Source organism: Sorex fumeus, unplaced genomic scaffold, assembly GCF_029834395.1.
Source record: "Sorex fumeus unplaced genomic scaffold, SorFum_2.1 ptg000067l, whole genome shotgun sequence".
Taxonomy (NCBI): domain Eukaryota; kingdom Metazoa; phylum Chordata; class Mammalia; order Eulipotyphla; family Soricidae; genus Sorex; species Sorex fumeus.
The window spans coordinates 338443-359741 of record NW_026606124.1 but is presented as its reverse complement, the minus strand read 5'-3'; the positions used below and the strand labels follow the sequence as shown (position 1 = coordinate 359741).

General features: G+C 42.9%; 1 protein-coding gene and 1 pseudogene across 2 annotated transcripts in view; one reads left to right on the top strand and one right to left on the bottom strand.

Annotated features, from left to right (window-relative positions):
- The window catches only part of UBE2Q2 (ubiquitin conjugating enzyme E2 Q2), a 68399-nt gene that overhangs the window by 26846 nt on the left and 20254 nt on the right, over nucleotides 1-21299 (bottom strand). Inside the window, exons 3-4 of one of the 2 annotated variants that reach the window (XM_056128793.1) lie at nucleotides 19440-19544; nucleotides 6970-7026 (exon numbers count right to left, since the gene is read on the bottom strand). In XM_056128793.1, the coding sequence (XP_055984768.1) occupies nucleotides 6970-7026; nucleotides 19440-19544 (162 nt within the window). The remainder of the gene's footprint in view (nucleotides 1-6969; nucleotides 7027-19439; nucleotides 19545-21299) is intronic. The other variant, XM_056128794.1, reaches the window with a different exon arrangement.
- LOC130036805 (eukaryotic translation initiation factor 1-like) lies at nucleotides 8918-17843 on the top strand (annotated as a pseudogene).

The following is a 21299-nucleotide window of genomic DNA, read 5'->3' as shown; positions in this document are numbered from 1 at the left end:
TACTGTGCTTGCCGTGCATGAGAACAAACCCAGTTCAAACCCCCAGTACCACCTTAGGTGCCCTAAGCACCACCAGGACGGATTCCTGAACATGGTCTGAGCACTGTTAAACGTGGCCCAAAAATGCCAGAATCTGTGAGACTGGGGATAGTGCAGCAGCAGAGCACCTACCTTATAGGCATTAAACCACAAGTTCAAACCCCAGCAGGGCCCCACATGCCCCCAAACACTTGCCAGTTACGATACCTGGCACCCGTGTACAATATTCATTGTATCGCAACCAAGCACGCTCAAGCACAACTGAGTGTACAATAAAACTAAAGTGCTTGGAGCACAGAGAACCCCATAACCACCATAACCAGCGTGGGAGAAGCACTGCAGCCAAGTGCATGAGCAGCAGCCATTCAAATAACAACAGGGAGGAAGACACATAAAAACAACAACAAACCAAAGCCAGAATCTGCAGTAAAGTCACAGCTGATACCAAATGAGCCATCTTTCAAGTTACCAGCTAAAAGGAAATATCTAATCAGTATAGAACCCGGTATCTCAAACTTTAAGTGCTGAGACACTGCACTTAAAACACTGCAGGAGTTAACTTGACTTATAGAAATCTACTGGGCCAGAGCAATAGAACAGCGGGGAGGGCACTCGCCTTACAAATAGCTGACCCAGGTTTGATCCCTGGTACCCCGTGTGGTCCCCTGAGCACTGCCAGGTGAGACCCAAAAACCAATAAAAGAAAAAAATATATAACCTGAAGTGTGAGCACAAGTTTAGACATAAAAATACTTATTCCATATAAAGAAACAAAATATGAGATTAATACCCAAGAATAACTGAGATCAACACCAGGAGGATTACTCCATAGCTTAGAGGCCAGTCGGGCATTCTAGGGGAAAGGGCAGCTCAGATAGAGAAGGGACTACCAAATAAAGGGTGTTGGGAGGATCCTCCCAGGAGGGGAGATGCATGTTGAAGGTAGACTATGGACTGAACATGTTTGCCACTCAAAGCCTCTTTTGCAGACCACAACACCCAAAAGGAGAGAGAGAACACAGGGAATTGCCCTGCCACAGAGGCAGGGTGAGATGGGAGGGATGGGGGTGGGAGGGATGTTATCCATGGTGGTGGAAAATGGGCACTGGTGGAGGGATGGGTATTTGATCATTGTATAATCAAAACCCAAGCACAAAAAATTGTAAATCTACAACTGTACCTCATGGTGTTTCACTAAAAATAATAATTAAAAAAATCATGCATAAAAAAATACTTATTCAAACCTTCCAAATACATCATATGAGTAAAGTAAAAGTAAAGTAAAGTAAAGGCCCTCCCGTTGATCATCGATTTGCTCGAGCGGGCCCAGTAACGTCTCCATTGGAGACTTTGTTGTTACTGTGTCTGGCATATCGAATACTCTTGGTAGCTAGTTAATTCAATTACATGATAAACTCATGAAGACCACTAAAATTGTAACAAAGCATACGATTCCTTCTGAATATGGATTATAATGGATTTATAATGGATTTTATAATGGATTCTGAATATTAAGAGACCCTCAACTTGCCCCCCAAAACACATAAAGACACTAGAAAGACATACTGAACATTAGCTATCAATACATTTAGTTCATTTTCTTCTTTAAGTGTTTTCATTAATGAGTACCTATTGATTTTTATAATAGAAAATAATTAGAAACATTACTTGAGGAAGGAGGATCGCTCAAAGGGCTACAGCACATGCAGAGCCCCAAATTCAATTCCAGGTTATCACATGGCCACCAGGACCACTGGGTGCCCCCCTTCAAAAAAATAATTTCAATAAATCCTACATCAACATCCTTCATCACTGATCATTCACCTCCATCCTTCCCTATATCATCTGCTTTTCAAGTCCATGCAGATGTCCGGAGAGATAGTACAGAAGGTGAAACACTAGCCTCACACATGCTCAAGGCCAGTTTGCTCCGTGGGGCAAACTGCCAAACCTCTGCGGAAGAAAATGATTCTATGTAGACTTTCTAAATCCGTGCCTTTTCTATTACTTTACTTCTCTTTACTTCAATCTCCAAAATCTCCAAGAGGGTTACTATCTCCAAGCTGCAAGCAGATTAATTCATTAATACCTATTTTGGGGGTTTTATTCTGGGAGACCATACCCAGCTGTACTCAGGGCTTACTCCTGGATCTGTGCGCAGGCAACAACATGTGATGCTCAACTGGCAGCTTGCAAGGCAAAACCTTACCCACTGTGTTTTCTTCCTGAGTAATTCAATGTATTTTCTCCCAGACTAATTCCCCCCCGCTAATTCACTGCATTCTAGACCAGGCTAATGAACATCTCCATCCAGACGTCCTAGTCTTTTTCTTGGTCTGCCAGGTCTTTGACCCCAGTTCCAGTGCTTTATCTGAGGTTCTCTGTGCTTCATGAAGCTCCCTCCCTTTATGTGCACCCCTCAAGTGGTACATCCTGAGCTTGTTCTTTTCAAAGTCTAATAAATGCCCTTGGCCTGTATGCCTCTACTTCCCTACCTTCAACCTCAAATACATCCCAACCTACAAAACTGCTTCTCTTGTATATTCCTATCAACAAACACACCAAATAAAAACATACTTTCTCATTGCATTCAAGATTTTTAGCTTTTTGATTTTTTTTTTTAATTTCTGGGCCCCACCCACTGGTGCTCAGTAACTCCTCTTGGCTCTGAACTCAGGGATCACTCCAGTGGTGCTCAGGAGACCATATATAAAGTCAGAGACCAAACACATGCAAAGAAAGCACTTGACCCTATACTTGCAGCCTCTCTATTTGCCTTTTCTAATCGGCCTTACTTTCAATGACTCCAACACATCAATCTTTTCCCAAAAGGCTAGCATCCAAACATACAGGGCCAGAGCTGTTGGATTCGTTTTTATATCATTTTGGCTACCTACTCTATCTTCTTTTCACATACCCGAATCTGACACTTCCAAAGTAAAACTGCCTACCTTTCTATATTCCTTAAATGCCACGGTTCTTTCTCTGTATTATCTTTTGAAAATATGAAAGGGTAAAAAAGAGTATCTGAACTCCCTTTACTGTGTACAGAAGCTATGGAAAATGTTTACGTGCAGTTATTTCCACCAAGTTAAAACTGCTTGAAAATTCACGGTCCCGATAAGAGAAAGAAAACATGGAGCGTGCGGGATCCCGGAGGAAAAAAAAAAAGAAAAAACAGGTTCCAAAAAGAGCCAAGTTCACCCGCAAGTTCCAGATGGAGTAGGCGCCGCATCTCGCCTTCCCCAGATGGAACCCCGGTGACCAGAAGCCTCTACAAACACAGCTCGAGTATGCGGGAACGAGGACTTTTTCTCAAATCTTCCGAACTACACCTCCCAGGTAACCTCTGATTCCGGAAGTCATGCCCACAGCCCGCCCCCCAGCGCCATCTTTGAAGCCGTAAGCATAAGAGAAAGAACACATGGAGCGTGCGGGATCCCGGAGGAAAAAAAAAAAGAAAAAACAGGTTCCAAAAAGAGCCAAGTTCACCCGCAAGTTCCAGATGGAGTAGGCGCCGCATCTCGCCTTCCCCAGATGGAACCCCGGTGACCAGAAGCCTCTACAAACACAGCTCGAGTATGCGGGAACGAGGACTTTTTCTCAAAACCGCGCGGCCGCTTACGCGGCCGCGCGACATCTCTCTATATACAAAGTGATCAATGAGAAGTAAACCACCCAATCTTTCTCCCTGAAAGTCAGAGTTAAGTTTGGAGCACGGCCACAGCCCCAGAAACACAAGGACTTAATGCAGAACCCAGCAGCTTAGAGCAGAAAAGTGAAAGGACTATGCGTTAATCCAGGCCATCAAGTCTGCCGGAGGGGAAAGGGTGTTGCCCCATTCGCCCTCTCTTCTCTGGAAAGAAGGATGGCGGCCGCATGGGAGCCGTGTGGACAGCAGGTATGAGCCGGGGGTGTGGGGGCGACTAAAACCTCATGGGAAGGGGGGCGTTCCGGTCCGTCCTTCACGCCCTACCGAGGTCACCAGTTGCCCCCCACGAGCGGCTCTCCAGCACGGCCACAGCCCCAGAAGCACAAGGGCTTAATGCAGAACCCAGCAGCTTGGAGCAGAAAAGTGAAAGGACTATGCGTTAATCCAGGCAATCATTTCTGCCCAGAGGGGAAAGGGTGTTGCTCCCTTCCGCCCTCCTCCCTCTGGAAAGAAAGATGGCGGCCACATGGGAGCCTTGTGGACAGCAGGTATGAGCCGGGGGTGTGGGGGCGACAAAAACCTCATGGGAAGGGGGGCGTTCCGGTCCATCCTTCACGCCCTACCGAGGTCACCAGTCGCCCCCCACGAGCGGCTCTCCAGCACAGCCACGGCCCCAGAAGCACAAGGACTTAATGCAGAACCCAGCAGCTTGGAGCAGAAAAGTGAACGGACTATGCATTGACCCAGGCCATCAAGTCTGCCAGAGGGGAAAGGGTGTTGCCCCATTCGCCCTCTCCTCTCTGGAAAGAAAGATGGCGGCCACATGGGAGCCTTGTGGACAGCAGGTATGAGCCGGGGGTGTGGGGGCGACTAAAACCTCATGGGAAGGGGGGCGTTCCGGTCCGTCCTTCACGCCCTACCGAGGTCACCAGTTGCCCCCCACGAGCGGCTCTCCAGCACGGCCACAGCCCCAGAAGCACAAGGGCTTAATGCAGAACCCAGCAGCTTGGAGCAGAAAAGTGAAAGGACTATGCGTTAATCCAGGCAATCATTTCTGCCCAGAGGGGAAAGGGTGTTGCTCCCTTCCGCCCTCCTCCCTCTGGAAAGAAAGATGGCGGCCACATGGGAGCCTTGTGGACAGCAGGTATGAGCCGGGGGTGTGGGGGCGACTAAAACTTCATGGGAAGGGGGGCGTTCCGGTCCGTCCTTCACGCCCTACCGAGGTCGCCAGTTGCCCCCCACGAGCGGCTCTCCAGCACGGCCACGGCCCCAGAAGCACAAGGACTTAATGCAGAACCCAGCAGCTTGGAGCAGAAAAGTGAACGGACTATGCATTGATCCAGGCCATCAAGTCTGCCGGAGGGGAAAGGGTGTTGCCCCATTCGCCCTCTCCTCTCTGGAAAGAAAGATGGCGGCCACATGGGAGCCTTGTGGACAGCAGGTATGAGCCGGGGGAGTGGGGACGACTAAAACCTCATGGGTCGGGGGGCGTTCCGGTCCATCCTTCACGCCCTACCGAGGTCACCAGTTGCCCCCCACGAGCGGCTCTCCAGCACGGCCATGGCCCCAGAAGCACAAGGACTTAATGCAGAACCCAGCAGCTTGGAGCAGAAAAGTGAATGGACTATGCATTGATCCAGCCCATCAAGTCTGCCGGAGGGGAAAGGGTGTTGCCCCATTCGCCCTCTCCTCTCTGGAAAGAAAGATGGCGGCCACATGGGAGCCTTGTGGACAGCAGGTATGAGCCGGGAGTGTGGGGGCGACTAAAACCTCATGGGAAGGGGGGCGTTTCGCTCCGCCCTTCACGCCCTACCGAGGCCACCAGTTGCCCCCCACGAGCGGCTCTCCAGCACGGCCACGACTCCAGAACACAGAAACCAATTTCTTAACTATCTGACTTTCAGTAGAAATACTTCCAGGGTCAATAAGTAAAATAGCAGAAATCCAAAACCAACATTTAATTCTTGAACCCAGCTGGAGAAAGCAAATCACTTCACAATGCTTTTTCAGCATGTCTGATTTGGGGGGGGGGGGGGGGGTAAACTCTAAATAATAGTGGTGAATCTTTTATTGAAACAATCTAATCAAAGCGGATAGAGTATTAACTAGAATTCATCTGCCTCACAGGGACGGGGAGGGGTGGGGGATGGGGTTTTATTGGGGTTCTTCATGGGAAAAAATAAGTATTGGTAAAGGGAAATGTGTTTGATATTTGCATGACTGAGACATAAACCTGAAAGCTTTGTAACCTTTCCCACAGTGATTCAATAAATAAATAAAAAAAAAAAAAAAAAAAAAAAAAAAAAAACATAGAAGAGCTGCTCTTAAAGCTAAAAAAAAAAAAAAAAAAAAAAAAGAAAATTCACGGTCCCAAGAAGTCATTCCAATGGACAATCTTTAAGATTAGGCTTGCTCTTCAAGCCTGTGTTTTCCCTTGTATAGGAATCTTGCTTGCCTGTCTCTGTGTTTTTTTGCTTGTCTATTTCTACTCTGGAGAAGCCTGTGTTCTCTCTTCAACACATAGTTCTCACTTTCCCCTTATATCTTTCTGAATAAGTTTCAATAAAAACTATCTCACTTCGCTAAAAAAAAAAAAATTTCAGGTCTGGAGCGATTGAGTACAGAGTAGGGCACTTGCTTTGCATGTTTGATCTCTGACACCAATAATTAAGGTCTCCCGAGTACCACCAGGAGTGACCCCTGAGCACAGCCAGGAGTAAGCCCTAAGCACCACTGCATGTGGCCCAAAAATAAATTATTTTACTTTCAAATTCTCAAAACAGAACAAAGCAAACCAGAGTACAACTAAACTACTCAACATGAACACTGTTCATAATGATCACTGAAAAATCACTAAAATATGAAAAATTAGGTATTTGGCAGCTAGACATATGGTTCAAATGGCTCTGATTCCACAGCAGACTGAGCCCCCACCCTACCACTTACCCCCACCTTTCCACCCCTGTCTGTCTGCCCCCACACCAGGCATGGCAGTTCCAGCACTGCTGGAAATAACCCCTACGACTGTAAATTTGTAATGAAAGTTATACAAAATGTTGTTCTTTTTATTTTTATTTTTTTGGCTTTTTGGGTCACACCCGGCGATGCTCAGGGGTTACTCCTGGCTTTGCACTCAGGAATCACTGCTGGCGGTGCTCGGGGGACCATATGGGATGCTGGGAATCGAACCTGGGTCGACCGCATGCAAGGCAAACGCCCTACCCGCTGTGCTATTGCTCCAGACCCCATAAAATGTTGTTCTTGCATGATATACTTACTTCAGCCATGTCTTCCTCTTCCTCCTCTTCTGAAGTCACTTCATCTGTTGTCCTAATCTGAAAAGGACAAAGAATTTGCCAGGGCTACACAGATCAAGCAAGTGCACAGTACTTAGATACGTTAGGAGACTTTAAGCACAAGCCATCAATCATCTGTCACTACGGTTTCACCAGCAAAGAGTAGATTAAAGTTAAAGTATCTTTTAAATCCAGTTTTGAGGAAATAAATTGCCTTGAACCCAGATTTGCAAGAAGCATTAAAAGAGCTTCTTTAAATGACAGAAAAAACTTCCCAACATGTAGTACTAAGTATGGAACTCACTAATAGTGCATATGATCATCCTCTACTATATTAAGGGTTAAAAACAAAGCAATCAATCATCAAATGAATTTTTATTGATTTATTTCCTGATAATTCCATCTGCCATTCCTTTATTTTGTTGGACCAAATAACATAAAATAAATTTCTTATATGCCTGCCAAGGGGGCAGGAGTAGAAGGGAATCTAGGGATATGGGTGAAGGGAAGGGGACACTGGTGGGACTGATACTGGAAAATTATATGCTTATAACAACTTTGTAAACCATGATGGCTTCATAAAAAAATGTTTTAGTTTTGACAAATACCAAATTTTTAAAATAAACTATTTTAAATAATTTTAATAGATTTCTTAATAATTTGTTATATAAAGTACAAACAAAAAAGGATGCTAATCATTATGTAACTTAAAATAAAATATTTTACACAATGATGTATGTGAGGTCAATGACTTTTTGCTTAAATTGCAAACCACAGATTTCTTAAAATATTTACCTCTCATCCTTGGAAAACCTGAATCTTTCCATAAATCCAACTGCCTTACATTGAGAAAGATTGATACAGATACTGAAGGAACAGACACTTTACAAAAACTAAAATTATAAAAATGATCATTTCACTTAAAAGAGTTTTCTTTTAGACATTGTTTATGGTAGAATACTTCTTGCCACAAGACACAATGTCCACTCATCAATCTTAGGAGGGGTGCTAGGATGGGCTTTTAAACCTTAACAGAATTAAAAAGACAAGATTCCTGGACCAAGGCATAGTTTGAGACATAGGATATGATGAATTTTTCTTTCCAGAAAGTCTTTCTGTATTTATCCCAGCAGAGTTGATAAAGATCACTTTCATATAGGAAATTTATCTTACTGGCTTCTTGGTGTAGTAGTTGTCAGAATCAGAAAAAAGGCAGAAGTATTTTTTAAAGAAGCAGCAAAAATCTCGAACTCATCTCTTCCTATGATCGGGAGTTAGGATGAGTGCCTACCAGCCCCTCCCCACTCACCCACTACAGGTGAACCACAGGAGCGTAAGTCAGAGCAGGGAGCCCACGGGACAGAAAACATGACTCTTGCTGAGAACACTATTATCAGCGGTGTATGTCCTCAGTTATGTACATAGGCACAGTTATATATATATGTGATATATATACATACATATACATATATAGTTATCTTCTCTGACCAGAAGAGAAAGGAAAGAAAAAAACCACATTCACTTCTTGAAGAATCAAGGCTGGGGAGCTGGAAAGACAGTTCAAAGGGGTGAGTCCATGTACTATTCGCAGATGGCAAGATTCAATCCCCAACACAACATGGTCTCCTGAGTACCACTAGAGTGACCCCAGAGCACAGAGCTGGGAGCAATCCTGGACTCCCAGAAATGAAAAGTAATCAGGTCCAGGGAGAGAACCCAACGAGCCGGTATGTACACCCTTGCATGTAGGAGGCCCAGGATTAAACCCTGGCACAAGTTACCCCAAACACTGCAAGGAGAAACCGGCAACCCCAAGCACAGAGTCACAAGTGTAACAAAAAACAAAAACAAAAAAACACTAGTTTTGAATTTTCCACCTTAACAATAAATACTGAAAAGATAAAAGCGTCCATCCTTTTATGGCTTGATAATGTGGAAGAGGGTCTATTACTACCGAGGGTCTATTCACATTTACACCATCAGCACAGTGCCTGTATCCGGATTCACACACCAATGGAGCCCTCCCTGGCTCCTCCCTATGCACTGTATGCAGACAGTTGAATGAACGGCAAAAGCAGACACTTAACTATTCGAAAAATGTTCTTCATATACACCCCCCACAAATCCTTTGTAGGAAAAAAAAAAGCGACAAAGAAAACAGAGGGCATTATTTAGGAATGTATTTGAGACCATGGAAAACAAAGGGCATAAAGCAGAGCCAGTCACACTGGTGGTTAAGTCTAAGTTCTTGCTGAGAGGCAGCTGGCCAGAGAATAAGGCTACAGACCATATTCTCTGACTAGAGTGAAAAAAGAGTGAAAATAGCCCAAAGCTATCCAAAACATTTTTAAAAACTTGTTTCTAAATAACTCATGAATGAACTGATTTCGAAGTAATCCAAATCATGAGTACCAAGACATGCTTGTTCAGGTGCAATATGAAATACAAATGATTGGGCTAACCATGCTCCAAAAACCAAACCAACAGACCCAGATGTCAGTAAGCAGTCAAATAAACGCTGTGACACATTTAAATAGGGGAACTACAATAATGGGAAGAACTAGTTACAACAGAATAAACTTAACATCCAATCCTGAAAAAAGAAAATATATATCTATATATAAAATACATAGATATATATTAAGAGAGAGATACTAGAAATAGCCTCTAATATGAAGTGCAAAAGCAGGCAATAGTATAGCAGGAAGGGCACTTGCCTTGCACGTGGCTGACCCAGGTTTGATTCCCTGCAACCCATATGGTTCCCTGAGCCCCGCCGAAGAGATATCTGAGTCCAGAGCCAGGAGTAAGCCCTGAGCACAGGCAAGTGTGGCCAAAATAAAAAATCAGAAACATTAAACACTATTGTTGAGGGATACATAAATAGGTGCTAAAACTAAAAATATATATATTGGAAGGTGAGCATATAGGGCACAGTATCGAGAAGGAGCCTGCACATGTTTCTGTACTGTTAACCAATGTCCTAATACCTGGATAAGTAGGGGGAATCCCCAGGTACTTACTACAAATACTTGTTACACTAAACCTAGATGTGTATGTTTTCAATACACAGTATTTAAAACATTCTTGCAGCTATATACAACAAAAATAGTACTTTAAAAATGAAATCAAACTACTTAGAAACTATTTTATAAACTTATAATCTATTTTAATAAGTTATGTCATATTTTAGCACCCATACAATAAAGCCAAATTGCACCCAGAAGTAGTGTATACTTTTACATATTTGTTTAAAAAGCAACTTAGGGGCCCAAGAGAAAATACAGGGGATAAGGCACTTGCTTTCCATACAGAACCGTATTTAAACCCTGGCACCATATACTGAGTAGCCATTAGTATACTCTAAGCACAACTGAGTATGGCCCAAACCCTCCCTCTCCTCCAAAATAAGACCAAAAAAAAATTTTACAAATTACGATCTAATAAATGAGAAAGGCAAAATAAAGATAATTAAAACATTAGCAAAAATGGAAAAGTTAGAGTTAAAAGAGTAAGGCACCAACAGCCCTGCTCCAGAGACACAGCAGCGAGTCCCCAAAGACACCACAGCACAGAGCTCTCTGGGCCCCATACCAAGTCAATTTCACCAGGGCACCTTAGATGGGGCAGGTGCAGTCTCCCCACATACTCCAGATGGAATGCCAGTGACCAAGAGCTTCCACAAGCAAGGCCCCGGTATGCGGGTTCCAAGACTAAATCTCCAGGCTGCAAGGCAGCAGAGGAACCAGGCTGTCCCTCCCCCGCATAGGGGCCTGACTGCGACACCCACAATCTGCCTCGGGAGCCATCTTAGTGCACCAAAAGCCAAGGTCCAGAGATTCCCAACTAAATCCCAAAATGGATTTAGTGTTTTAGAGACAGAGATCTCTAGAAACCCAACCATTTACAATTTAGAATCCCAGACGCGCGCAGCCACTTTTGTGGCCATGCAATCTCTCATGATATTCAAAATGAGCAATGGAAAATAAATTGTCTAACGTCTGCACCTGGCAGGTAAGCTTGAATGGTGGTGGGAAAATTCGAGCAAAACATAATACCCCAAAGTAGAAGGTACTGGGGAGATTGTCTGCCATAGAGGGAGGGTGAGGACTGGGATGGGGGCAGCGGGGGGAATACTGGAGACACTGGTGGTGGAAAATGCGCACTGTTGGAGGGATAGGTGTTCGATCATTATATGGCTGAATCTCAAACATGAAAGTTTCATAACTGTCTCACGGTGCTTCAATAAAATAAAAAAATAAATTAAAAAAAGAATTAAGAGTAAAATAGATTTTAAAATAATCCTTTCAAATAGGGAGCACCAAATACAGGGTGTTGGGAGGATCCTCCCAGGATGGGAGAAGTATGCTGAATGTAGACTATAGACCAAACATGATTGCCACTCAATGCCTCTTTTGCAAACCACAACACCCAAAAGGAGAGAGAGAACAAAAAGGAATGCCCGGCCACAGAGGCAGGGTGGGATGGGGGGTGGGAGGGACACTGGGATCCATGGTGGTGGAAAATGGGCACTGGTAGAGGGATGGGTATTTGATCATTGTATAACTGAAACCCAAGCACAAAAATTTGCAAGTCTACAACTGTACCTCATGATGTCTCACTATTAAAAAAAAATCCCTTCAAAATAGTAAAATAGATTAGCCTGGCATGTAACCATGAAAATAACTTAAAAATGAAAAGGTCTTAGTGTTTTGAAGACTAGCCATATTGTTTACCAAAAAGGCTGAACTCGTTGGCATTCCTACCAGCAGTGAATGAGAGTCCCTTTCTCCTCCTATTTACACCAGCACTGGTTGTTCTTATTCCTCTGAATGCGTGCCAGTCTCTGTGGTGTGAGATGATATCTCATTTTTGTTTTGATTTTCATCTCCCTGATGATTAGTGATGTAGAGCATTTTTATGTGCCTTTTGACCATTCAGATTTCTTCTTGGAGAAAGTTTCTGTTCATTTCTTCTCGCCATTTTTTGATGGGGTTGAATTTCTCTTCTTGAAAAGTTCTACCAATGCTTTGTGTATCTTTGATATTAACCCCTTATCAGATAGCTAAGAGGACAAAGAACCTCCGGCTCTGGGCACATCTCTTTGATTTCACTGTTCTTCCTGCATTAACATACGCCTCAGAGACCTGGGCCCTACGCATACAGGATGAGACCACTATTCGGGTCTCCCAAAGAGGAATCAAGAGCTATGCATGGAGTATCACGTTTCACTAAAATGAGAGAAAGAATCCAGAGTTCCCACCTCTGTTGACAATCAAGAATCAGGGATGGGGTCTCGTTTGCCAAGGCGTCAAAAGGGATCCGTGGTGGTAGGAAATGAGCACTGGTGGAGCGATGGGTATTTGATCATTGTATAATTGAAACCCAAGCACAAAAATTTGTAAGTCTACAACTGTACCTCATGATGTCTCACTAATAAAAAGAAAAAACAAAAAGATAGGATGAAATAAAATAAAATAGAGACCACATCCCATGATTACTCGAGTGGGTGGGGTCATGTGACCAGGGATCAAACTTAAGACTCCTGGGGGCTGGTGCGATAGTACAGTGGGTGGGGTGTTTGCCTTGCACGCAGCCAACCGGGGTTTGATTCCCAGCATCCCATATGGTCCCCCGAGCCACCGCCAGGAGTAATTCCTGAGTGCATGAGCCAGGAATTTGTGAGATATATATATATGTATATGTATATTAAAAAAAATAGCATGAGACTAATATCCAAGGCAAGGGAAAACAGGGGCCCAGAGAACTGGCTAATGACTGGAAGTTACAAGCGTGTGGGGGGTGGTTAAAATAGAGAAGAGTCCAGTATGACAATAATACTTGGAAATGATCACTCTGGACAACTGAGTATTGAAAGTATATAAAGGCATATACATGATAGGGTTGGAGCGATAGCACAGTGGGTAGGGCGTTCGCCTTATAAGCGGCCAACTTGGCCGACCCGAGTTCGATTCCTCCGCCCCTCTCGGAGAGCCCGGCAAGCTACCGAGAGTATTCGATATGCCAGACACAGTAACAACAAAGTCTCCAATGGAGACGTTACTGGGCCCGCTCGAGCAAATCGACGATCAACAGGAGGGCCTTTACCTTTACCTTACCTTTATACATGATAATCTTTCAGTATCTGTATTGCAAACCATAATGCCCAGAAGGAGGGATTGGAGGGAGGGAGGGTGAAACAGTCTGAAAAAGAGGAGGGGATGGGGGGAGAGAGAGAGAGAGAGAGAGAGAGAGAGTGAGAGAGAGAGAGAGAGAGAGAGAAAGAAAGAGAAAAGAAGAGAGCTGCTTGCCATAGAGGCAGGCTGGGGTGGGTGAGTTGGGGGTGATTGGAGGGAAACGAGACATCAGTGCTAGAAAATGTATACTGGTGGAGGATGGATACTGGAACATTGTATGAATGAAACCCAGTCATGAATGGCTTTGTAATGCTCTATCTCACAGTGATTCAATGAAAAAAATTTTTTAATGAAAAGGATTATAAATTTTTTTAATGAAAAGGACTTATCCAAAATATGACTCCTTTCCACATCTTACAACAGCTTTAAAATAACAAACAAAAGTCATTAAAACTGACTGAAGAAACGGAAATCTAAAGTACTAAACAATGACATTTAAAAAAATCCTGAAAATAGAACAGATGTTTATTAAAACAAAGTTTCTTAAGCTTGAAAGTTCTGAGATTTTTAAACTAGATAATTCTTTGCTGTTACTAAACATCCTAACACTGTTACAACCCTCTTGACCCACAAAAAAGAAAACACTCTTTGGCCAGATGTGAGGATCAAAATATCTCCAGATTTTTCCAAAAGTCCTGTGAGAAACAAAACTACCCCCCAGGAAAAGCTTTAAACCGAGATCTTAGAAAAATATGTACAGCTTCCCAGATCATTTTAAAACTGTATAATCCTCATGTCAAAAATGACATAAGTCTATAAAAGTTATGATCTCGTTTAAAGTTAAAAAAAAAAAACCAAAAATTCCGTGTTCTACTGCCTACCTCCCCCCCCCCCCATCACATAATAAATACTGAATGTTTATTAAATAAGCAAGGAGGGGCAGAGCAATAGAGCAGCAGAGAAGACTCTTGCCTTGCCCGTGGCCTATCCAGATTCCTATCCTGGAATTCCATATGGTTCTCTGAGCCCCTCTAGGAGTGATCCTTGAGCACAAAGACAGGAGTAAGCCAGAAGCATCACCTGGTGTGCCCTGTCACACCCACCCACCTCCTGCAAAAAAATTAACCCACCAAAATAAACTAGAAAAGTACACAAAATAATTCAGAATTAGTGTGCTTCTTCATGTAATTCACCAGTTCTGCAATATAAAAGAAGTAAGAAACAGAAAAACAAACTGAGCAGGTGCTAGAGGGTAGAATGTCCACCTTATAAGCAGGAAGCCTTGGGTTCGATCCCTGGGACTCCCGTAGATGGAAGGTGACCTAAAAGGCGTCTCTGGCACCACAACGAACTGGGCTATTTCCACTGCACCCAGCTGTGTGGAAGCACAAGTGTGTAATTCTGGGAAACACAACTAGGTGTGAGAGCACCACAATCAAGTATGTGTGACCGCTATCATTCCAGCAACAAGAACAAAAGGAAAGGGTTAAAAATGGTATTAATGAGAAATATAAGCTAAACAAATAATTGAGGGAGGTCTCTTTAGAAACAAAAACAAGTACAATTGGGGAGAGCGCTTGTCTTGCACATGGCCAACCCAGGTTCAATCCATGGCACCCTGTATGGTGCCCTAAGTCCTGCTAGACGTGATCCCTGAGGACAGAGGACTAAACTTTGAGCACTGCCAGGAGTGGCCCAAAAACAAAACAAAACAAGAGCCAGAGACACCTTACAATGGGTTGGAGCACATGTTTTGCATACAGGAGTCCTGGGTTGTATCTATCCCCACACGAGATGGTTCCCCCTACCTGACCCAGCTCTACCAACCAGGAACAATCCACTAATGCTGAGCCAGGAATAGACCCTCATCAACAATGAGGTATGCAGCTGTCGTAACCCCAACCCCACACCCGTGACATACACACAAAAGGGGGGAAAAAGCCAGACCAGGGGCCAGAGTGGGAGTGCAGCAGGTAGGACACTTGCCTTATATGTGGCTGACCCAGGTACAATTCAGACATTCCATATGGTGCCCAAGCACTGCCAGAAGTAATTCCAGAATTCAGAGCCAGGAGCAGCCCCTGAATATCATAGGGCATGCCCCTCAAATAAACCAAAAAGCAAAACAAAAAACATCAGGGCCAGAGTGATAGTACAGAGAGTAGGGTTTTGTCTTGCATGCGGCCAACCTGGGTTTGATCCCCAGCATTCCATGAGACATTACTGAGTGCAGAGCCAGGAGTAAGAGCTGAGCATCACCAGGGTTGGTCCCAAAATTTAAAAAAAAAAACAAGAAAGAAAAACTTATTAAAGAGAAAAATACAGGTAAAATCTCAAATAATAATGGTGGGTCTGGTGTCAAAGTATTGAATGTGATCTAAGTAGAGAGAGAGTAATGTGGAAATCATCTACCCCACAGGTAGGGGGAGGGTGTGGGATGGGGGTACACTGGGGTTGTTGGGGGTGGAGAATGGGCACTGGTGAAGGTACGGGTGTTTTATTGTATGACCGAGACTTAGACCTGAACGCTTTGTAACTGCTCTCACGGCGATTCAATAAATAAAATTATAAAAAAATTTTTAAAAAAGTAAGGTGGAGTTCATGCCCAATTCAATCAGCTAATAAGTGGCTGAGAAAAACAGATTATTCAGAATATCAAAATAATTCCTTAGAGATACTTAAGAACAGAAGCCAAGTACCAGAGCAATAGTACATAGTACAGTGGGCAGAGAACTTGCCTTGAATGTGGCCGACAGAGATTAATATATCACAGCATCCTACATGGTCCCCAGAGCACCACCAGGAGTGATCCCTGAATACAGAGCCAGGAGTAAGGCCTGAACACCACTGGGTATGGCAAAAAAATAACAATAATTTCAGGATCCAGGAATGTGGCTCAGCAGTTGAGGACTTGCACTATATGTGTGAGTCCCTGGGTCAACATCTCAAAAAATATATATAGTTCACCAAGGGCATGAGAGAGTTTAAAAGGGCTAAGGTGGTTGCCTTATATGGAAATAACCCCTGGTCAGTCTCTGGCACAGGGTCCCCAGGCACCACTGCAAGCCAGCCCTGACTGGGGCTGACGGAGCCACCAAGCAGTACCAGGTGTGGCCTAACTCCCCTCTCCCTCATAGAACAGAGTGCTATAAATAACAAACACATGAAAAAAATCCTTGAAACTTATGTCTCATCCTTAGAACCAACTCTTACTTGTGTCTATTCTGGTTCGGAGGACACAGTCCACAAAATACAGGAGCTACTCCTGACTTCTTGCTCTGAAGACCACACTATGCTGGGAACTGCACCCAGGCCTGCCACATGCAAAACATTCACCCCACTCCTGTGTGTTTATCTGTCCAGGACCCAGAACCAATTTTGGAGCCACACTTTCCAGCATGCATTTCCTTACCTGCTCCTCTCCAGAATCAAACTAGGCTGACCCTATGACTCACTTTCATCAATAAATCTGGTTTTTTAAAAAAAAAAAAACCTTCCACTTTGTGCTCTGAGAAGGAAAATGTATGTGTTCTTTTTCTGTTGGGAGCACCATTACATATTTTTCTTATCACTGTGTATTTATTCTTTACAATCATTCTACTAAGAGAGGAGTTGGGATAAATACTGAAAGTCTGTATCAGTGATTTCACCTTTTCTATCCACGGACCAGCTAGGGTGAAACCACCACTTGCTTCAAGTTTCCTACTGACCACTCTCCTGAAGAGTCACACAAAGACGTCCTCCTTCAAACAAAGAAGGAGATGAGGCCATAGAGGGGCCAGACTCTGTAAGTGGCAAAATCATTCTGCAGTGAACATGCGATGCAGTCAGTGACCAGGTCCCAGCAATTACTTGTTCACTCGCAAAGACCAGCAGAAATTTGTTTAGCAAAACCAATCAACCCTCACCATCATGAGACAGCCTGAACAAAACTTAAATTCCACTGTCCAAATTTCAAAAAGTCACAAGAAAAACCTTCCTGAATTAGAAATTAAAAGACAAAAATTAGAGGAGTTGAAGAGATGGAGTACATGGCCAACCCAGTTTTAGAAAGCACCTTCACCAGCCCTACAAGTGATCCTTAAGCATGGAGTCAGGAGTAAGTTCCTGAGATTGCTGGGTGTGCCCTCCCTCCCCCCAAAAAAAAGATAAAACTCAGAATAAAGAGACTAGAGAAGTAAAGTAAGTGACACAAAGATTCAGACAAAAAAGGACTAACACCCTACTAGAAACCATTTCAGGCCCCAGTTCCCAAGCCAGGAAGAAAAACAGCCTCTCTCAAGTCCCCTTGCCACCCTCTACAAGCCGTTTCCACCAAGGAAAAGGAATAATATCGGAAAACAAAATGAAAACAATAGTGCAGTGCTATCCAGAACCTGCACTCTTTCAACCCCTTTCCTGATGCAATAAGGGTGATGATTTGCTTCCTGCTGGCACTGAGGATTATATCTACATAAGAAAATTCAATCGAAAAATGGCAGGAAGACCTCTTACCACAGCCAAGGGATCACTGATGATTATGATAAAAAGAAGCCAGTGAAGGCACTCAAAAAGAAATCTGCCTGCGATGGTACTATGACTAAGCATTCAGAATCTGGAGAAGAAATTCAACTACAGGGCAATCAGCACATGAACATATGCCAGTTCTGGGTGTTGAGTGAACAGGCTAAGGATGACCAGCTGAAAAGTCACAAGATCAAAGTGCTTTTGGCTCTCTGAAAGTTAAGTGTGGATTTCCTTGCAATGAGTAGAATTTCCCCTCTGTCCCTTGTCACAAAGTTCAAAAACCTCACAGTGTGCATAATGTAACCAGTTGGGGTCTGCTTTTAACTAGGACTAAAATAACTCTTCATGCAATAAACTGAAAAGAGTTTCCCCTCACCCACTCCCCCAAGTCATTCCAAAATGAATCAAGAAATGAAAAAGTTATCATAGGAAAAAAAAAAGGAAGATAGGGGGATAAAGACTAAAGTTTGAAATGGCCCATCCATGGTGAACTCCAGCAATAATTAAGGAGAGGGAAAAAAAGAAAACTAAGTACCCTATTGTGACATTTCAAAACACCAAGGAAGGAGATGGAGAGCTAGTAAAGGGGTTACTTCCATCCCATCAATCCCAGTTTCCAATCTTCAGTACCACATATGGTCCCTAGAGCCCACCACAGGTCACTCCTGAGCACAGCCAAGAATAGCACTGTAGCACTGTCCTGTTCATCGATTTGCTTGAGCGGGCACCAGTAACGTCTCCATTGTGAGACTTACTGTTACTGTTTTTGGCATATCCAATACGTCATGGGTAGCTTGACAGGCTTTGCCATGCAGGTGGGATACTCTTGGTAACTTGCTGGGCTCTCCTTAAGAATGAAACAAAAACCCAGAACCACTCAAGGGACTGGAGTGATAGCACAGTGGGTAGGGTGTTTGCCTTGCAAGCAGCCGACCCGGGTTCGATTTCCAGCATCCCATATGGTCCTCTGAGCACTGCCAGGGATAATTCCTGAGTGCAGAGCCAGGAGTAAACCCTGAGCATCTGTGGGTGTGACCCCCCCAAAAAAATTTTAAAAAAAAAGAGATCCATTCAAGAGCATCCTACAAGTCACCACAACTGCTAAATCCTATTAAAATACAAGTCAGTAAGTTTGCATCAAAAGAGAAATCCAGAAGAGAGATGGTGTGAGCCAGTGAGTATCTCTACTACTCACAGGAGATTAACATTTGGTTAGGTCTTTATAACCAGATGCGCTAAAGAAAATGAGATTCTAGGTGAATGTAAAGGAGTAAAAGCAAACAGAAGACACAAGGAACTGAGACCAGAGACCTCTGAGCCCTGCCAGGAGCAGTTCCCAAGGGTAGAGTCAGGAATAACCCCTGAACACTGCCAGGTGTGGCACAAAAAAGGAACTGGAATGGAAGTACAGTAGAGCAGGTAGATCAATCAAACCTTGAGTTTGATCCCCAGCATCCCATATGGTTTCCCAAGCACTGCCAGGAGTAATTCCCGAGTGCAGGGCCAGAAGTAACCCCAGAGCATTGCCAGGTGTGGACCAAAAACAAACAAAATGATGGCAAGGAACAGTGAAAGAAACCAGGAAATTTAACAGTGACAAAAACGTGGTGCTGGAGGGACAGGGATTTGCCTGCTAATCAAGGAATGACAAGGTTATTTTTAGTACCGAAAACAAAATGAAGCAATTCACAAAAAAAAAAAAACAACTAATTTCTAAATAAGCTGTATAAGGAGGAAAATCTATCCAGTTTAAATTTTGCTTGAGACCATTCATTATAGCTCTTGAACACTAGAGAATTTTTACTTTACCTGACCCGCGGGCAGTGGTTGATCTAGCATCTCAACATCCAGGTGCTTAGGAAGATTATATAATCTGCAGAGTTCACTTATCAACCACTTCAATTGCTGACGAAGCTACAAAACACATTTCAGTAAATAAGCATTGTTATAGAGCCCTTAGAAGACATGAATAATGGTACAACTACTATAAACCAATCAGTAGGAAATGAGACCATTAATGCTCAATTACAGCCTACAGGTAAAATATTTGACTTCAAAAAAGTTACTTTTAGGAAATGCTAGTTTAATAGTTACTATGGCTTGAGAACAAACTCTACAACCAATGCCTACCACAACAACAAAAAGGAAGAGGAGGGGAGCTCAGACACTGTCCAATTCTGTCACTAAGTTCTTTTCATAGTAACTTACAACTTCAAAGTGCATTAATGAGGTTATCAAAAAAAAGTAGTGTTATTACATGGATTATAAAATTATTTATTTCTGTCATTCTCATCTGAAAGACAGAGACAAACTTGTCTTGCAAACAAAGTCTTGGAATCTAGATGAGCTTGGATACAGCACCTCATTCCCTGAATTTCAGTCTCCCCATCTGTACAATGAGGAAGTTTAAAAACATTAAAATGGTAACTATTAAATAAAATTTTCTGCGCAAACACTCAGCAAAAAGGAAGCTCTTAAATTTGTTTGTCTATGAAAAAATACACTAGGAAAACTATAAATAGAACTTTAAGTTTCCATTTTTAAATGCAGATTATATTTATTGCAAGTATAAAAAGTATAAAAATATACCTTTTATATATAAAAATAAAAGTATAAAAATATGCAAGTATATTTACTAAAACAAGTAACATACATTGGGTGCACAAACATGTTATGAAAACTCATGAAAAGGTAAGTTAAGCCATTATGCCTGAAGAAGAATGGTCAACATTCAGCAAACATGTTTGAAACTAGTAAGGCAACTTCTCTCGGTCAAGAACAATTTCCCAGGTCTCAGTAAAAACAGGGAAAAAAAAAGTTTATCAAGGAACAAGAAAACAGACACAAAAGCAAAGCAAAGCAAGCAAAAAAAAAAAAAAAATAGAATCCCCAAACTAGACAAAGAAGCAAGTAGAAATGAGGAAAACTGAACAGTAAATTAGAATTTGAAAGATCCTTAAGCTGAAAAGAAGCAAGTCCCCACCATTGTTTGTTACCTATCCTGTATCCAGTATGATCTGTTTGTACTCTATGCATGATAATTTAATGTTGGGCAGGACATGCTAGACAGACCCAGAATCTCCAAGCCTGCCAAGGAAGAGCAGCAGAAATGCTACAGGAAAGGCAGGAATGTGATGAGTGGTACAAAACAAGAAAAACAAGGTGGCACATCTTTCAAATATTTATATTTTACCCTCCAAAGCCCCCCCCCAAAAAAAGTATTTGAGGTATGAGAGGAAGAAAGTGTACTCAAAGAGGAAGATGTAAAAAAATAACTAAAAGGTAGTGCAAAGTCTCAGAAATTAAGTTAGCTTGGGGTGGGGAGGTGTCAGAAAATACATATATATATGTATATGAGATCACAGGTTAGCCTGGGTGATAGACTGCATTATTTTACTTTGTCCCATTCACAATCACAAATAGAATTATTGAGGAAAAATATGAGTGTGGGTAGAAGACTGAGTGGAGGGCTGGGAGGCAGAGGAGTTTAAATTCAGATAAAATCATTTTGAACACTGATGACACATCCAAGTAAAATTCCCTAACCGATAGAATATAAAAATCAAATATAGCACTGCACTGTAGCACTGCCCTCCTGTTGTTCATCAATTTGCTCGAATGGGCACCAGTAGCATCTCCATTGTGAGACTTGTTACTGTTTTTGGCATA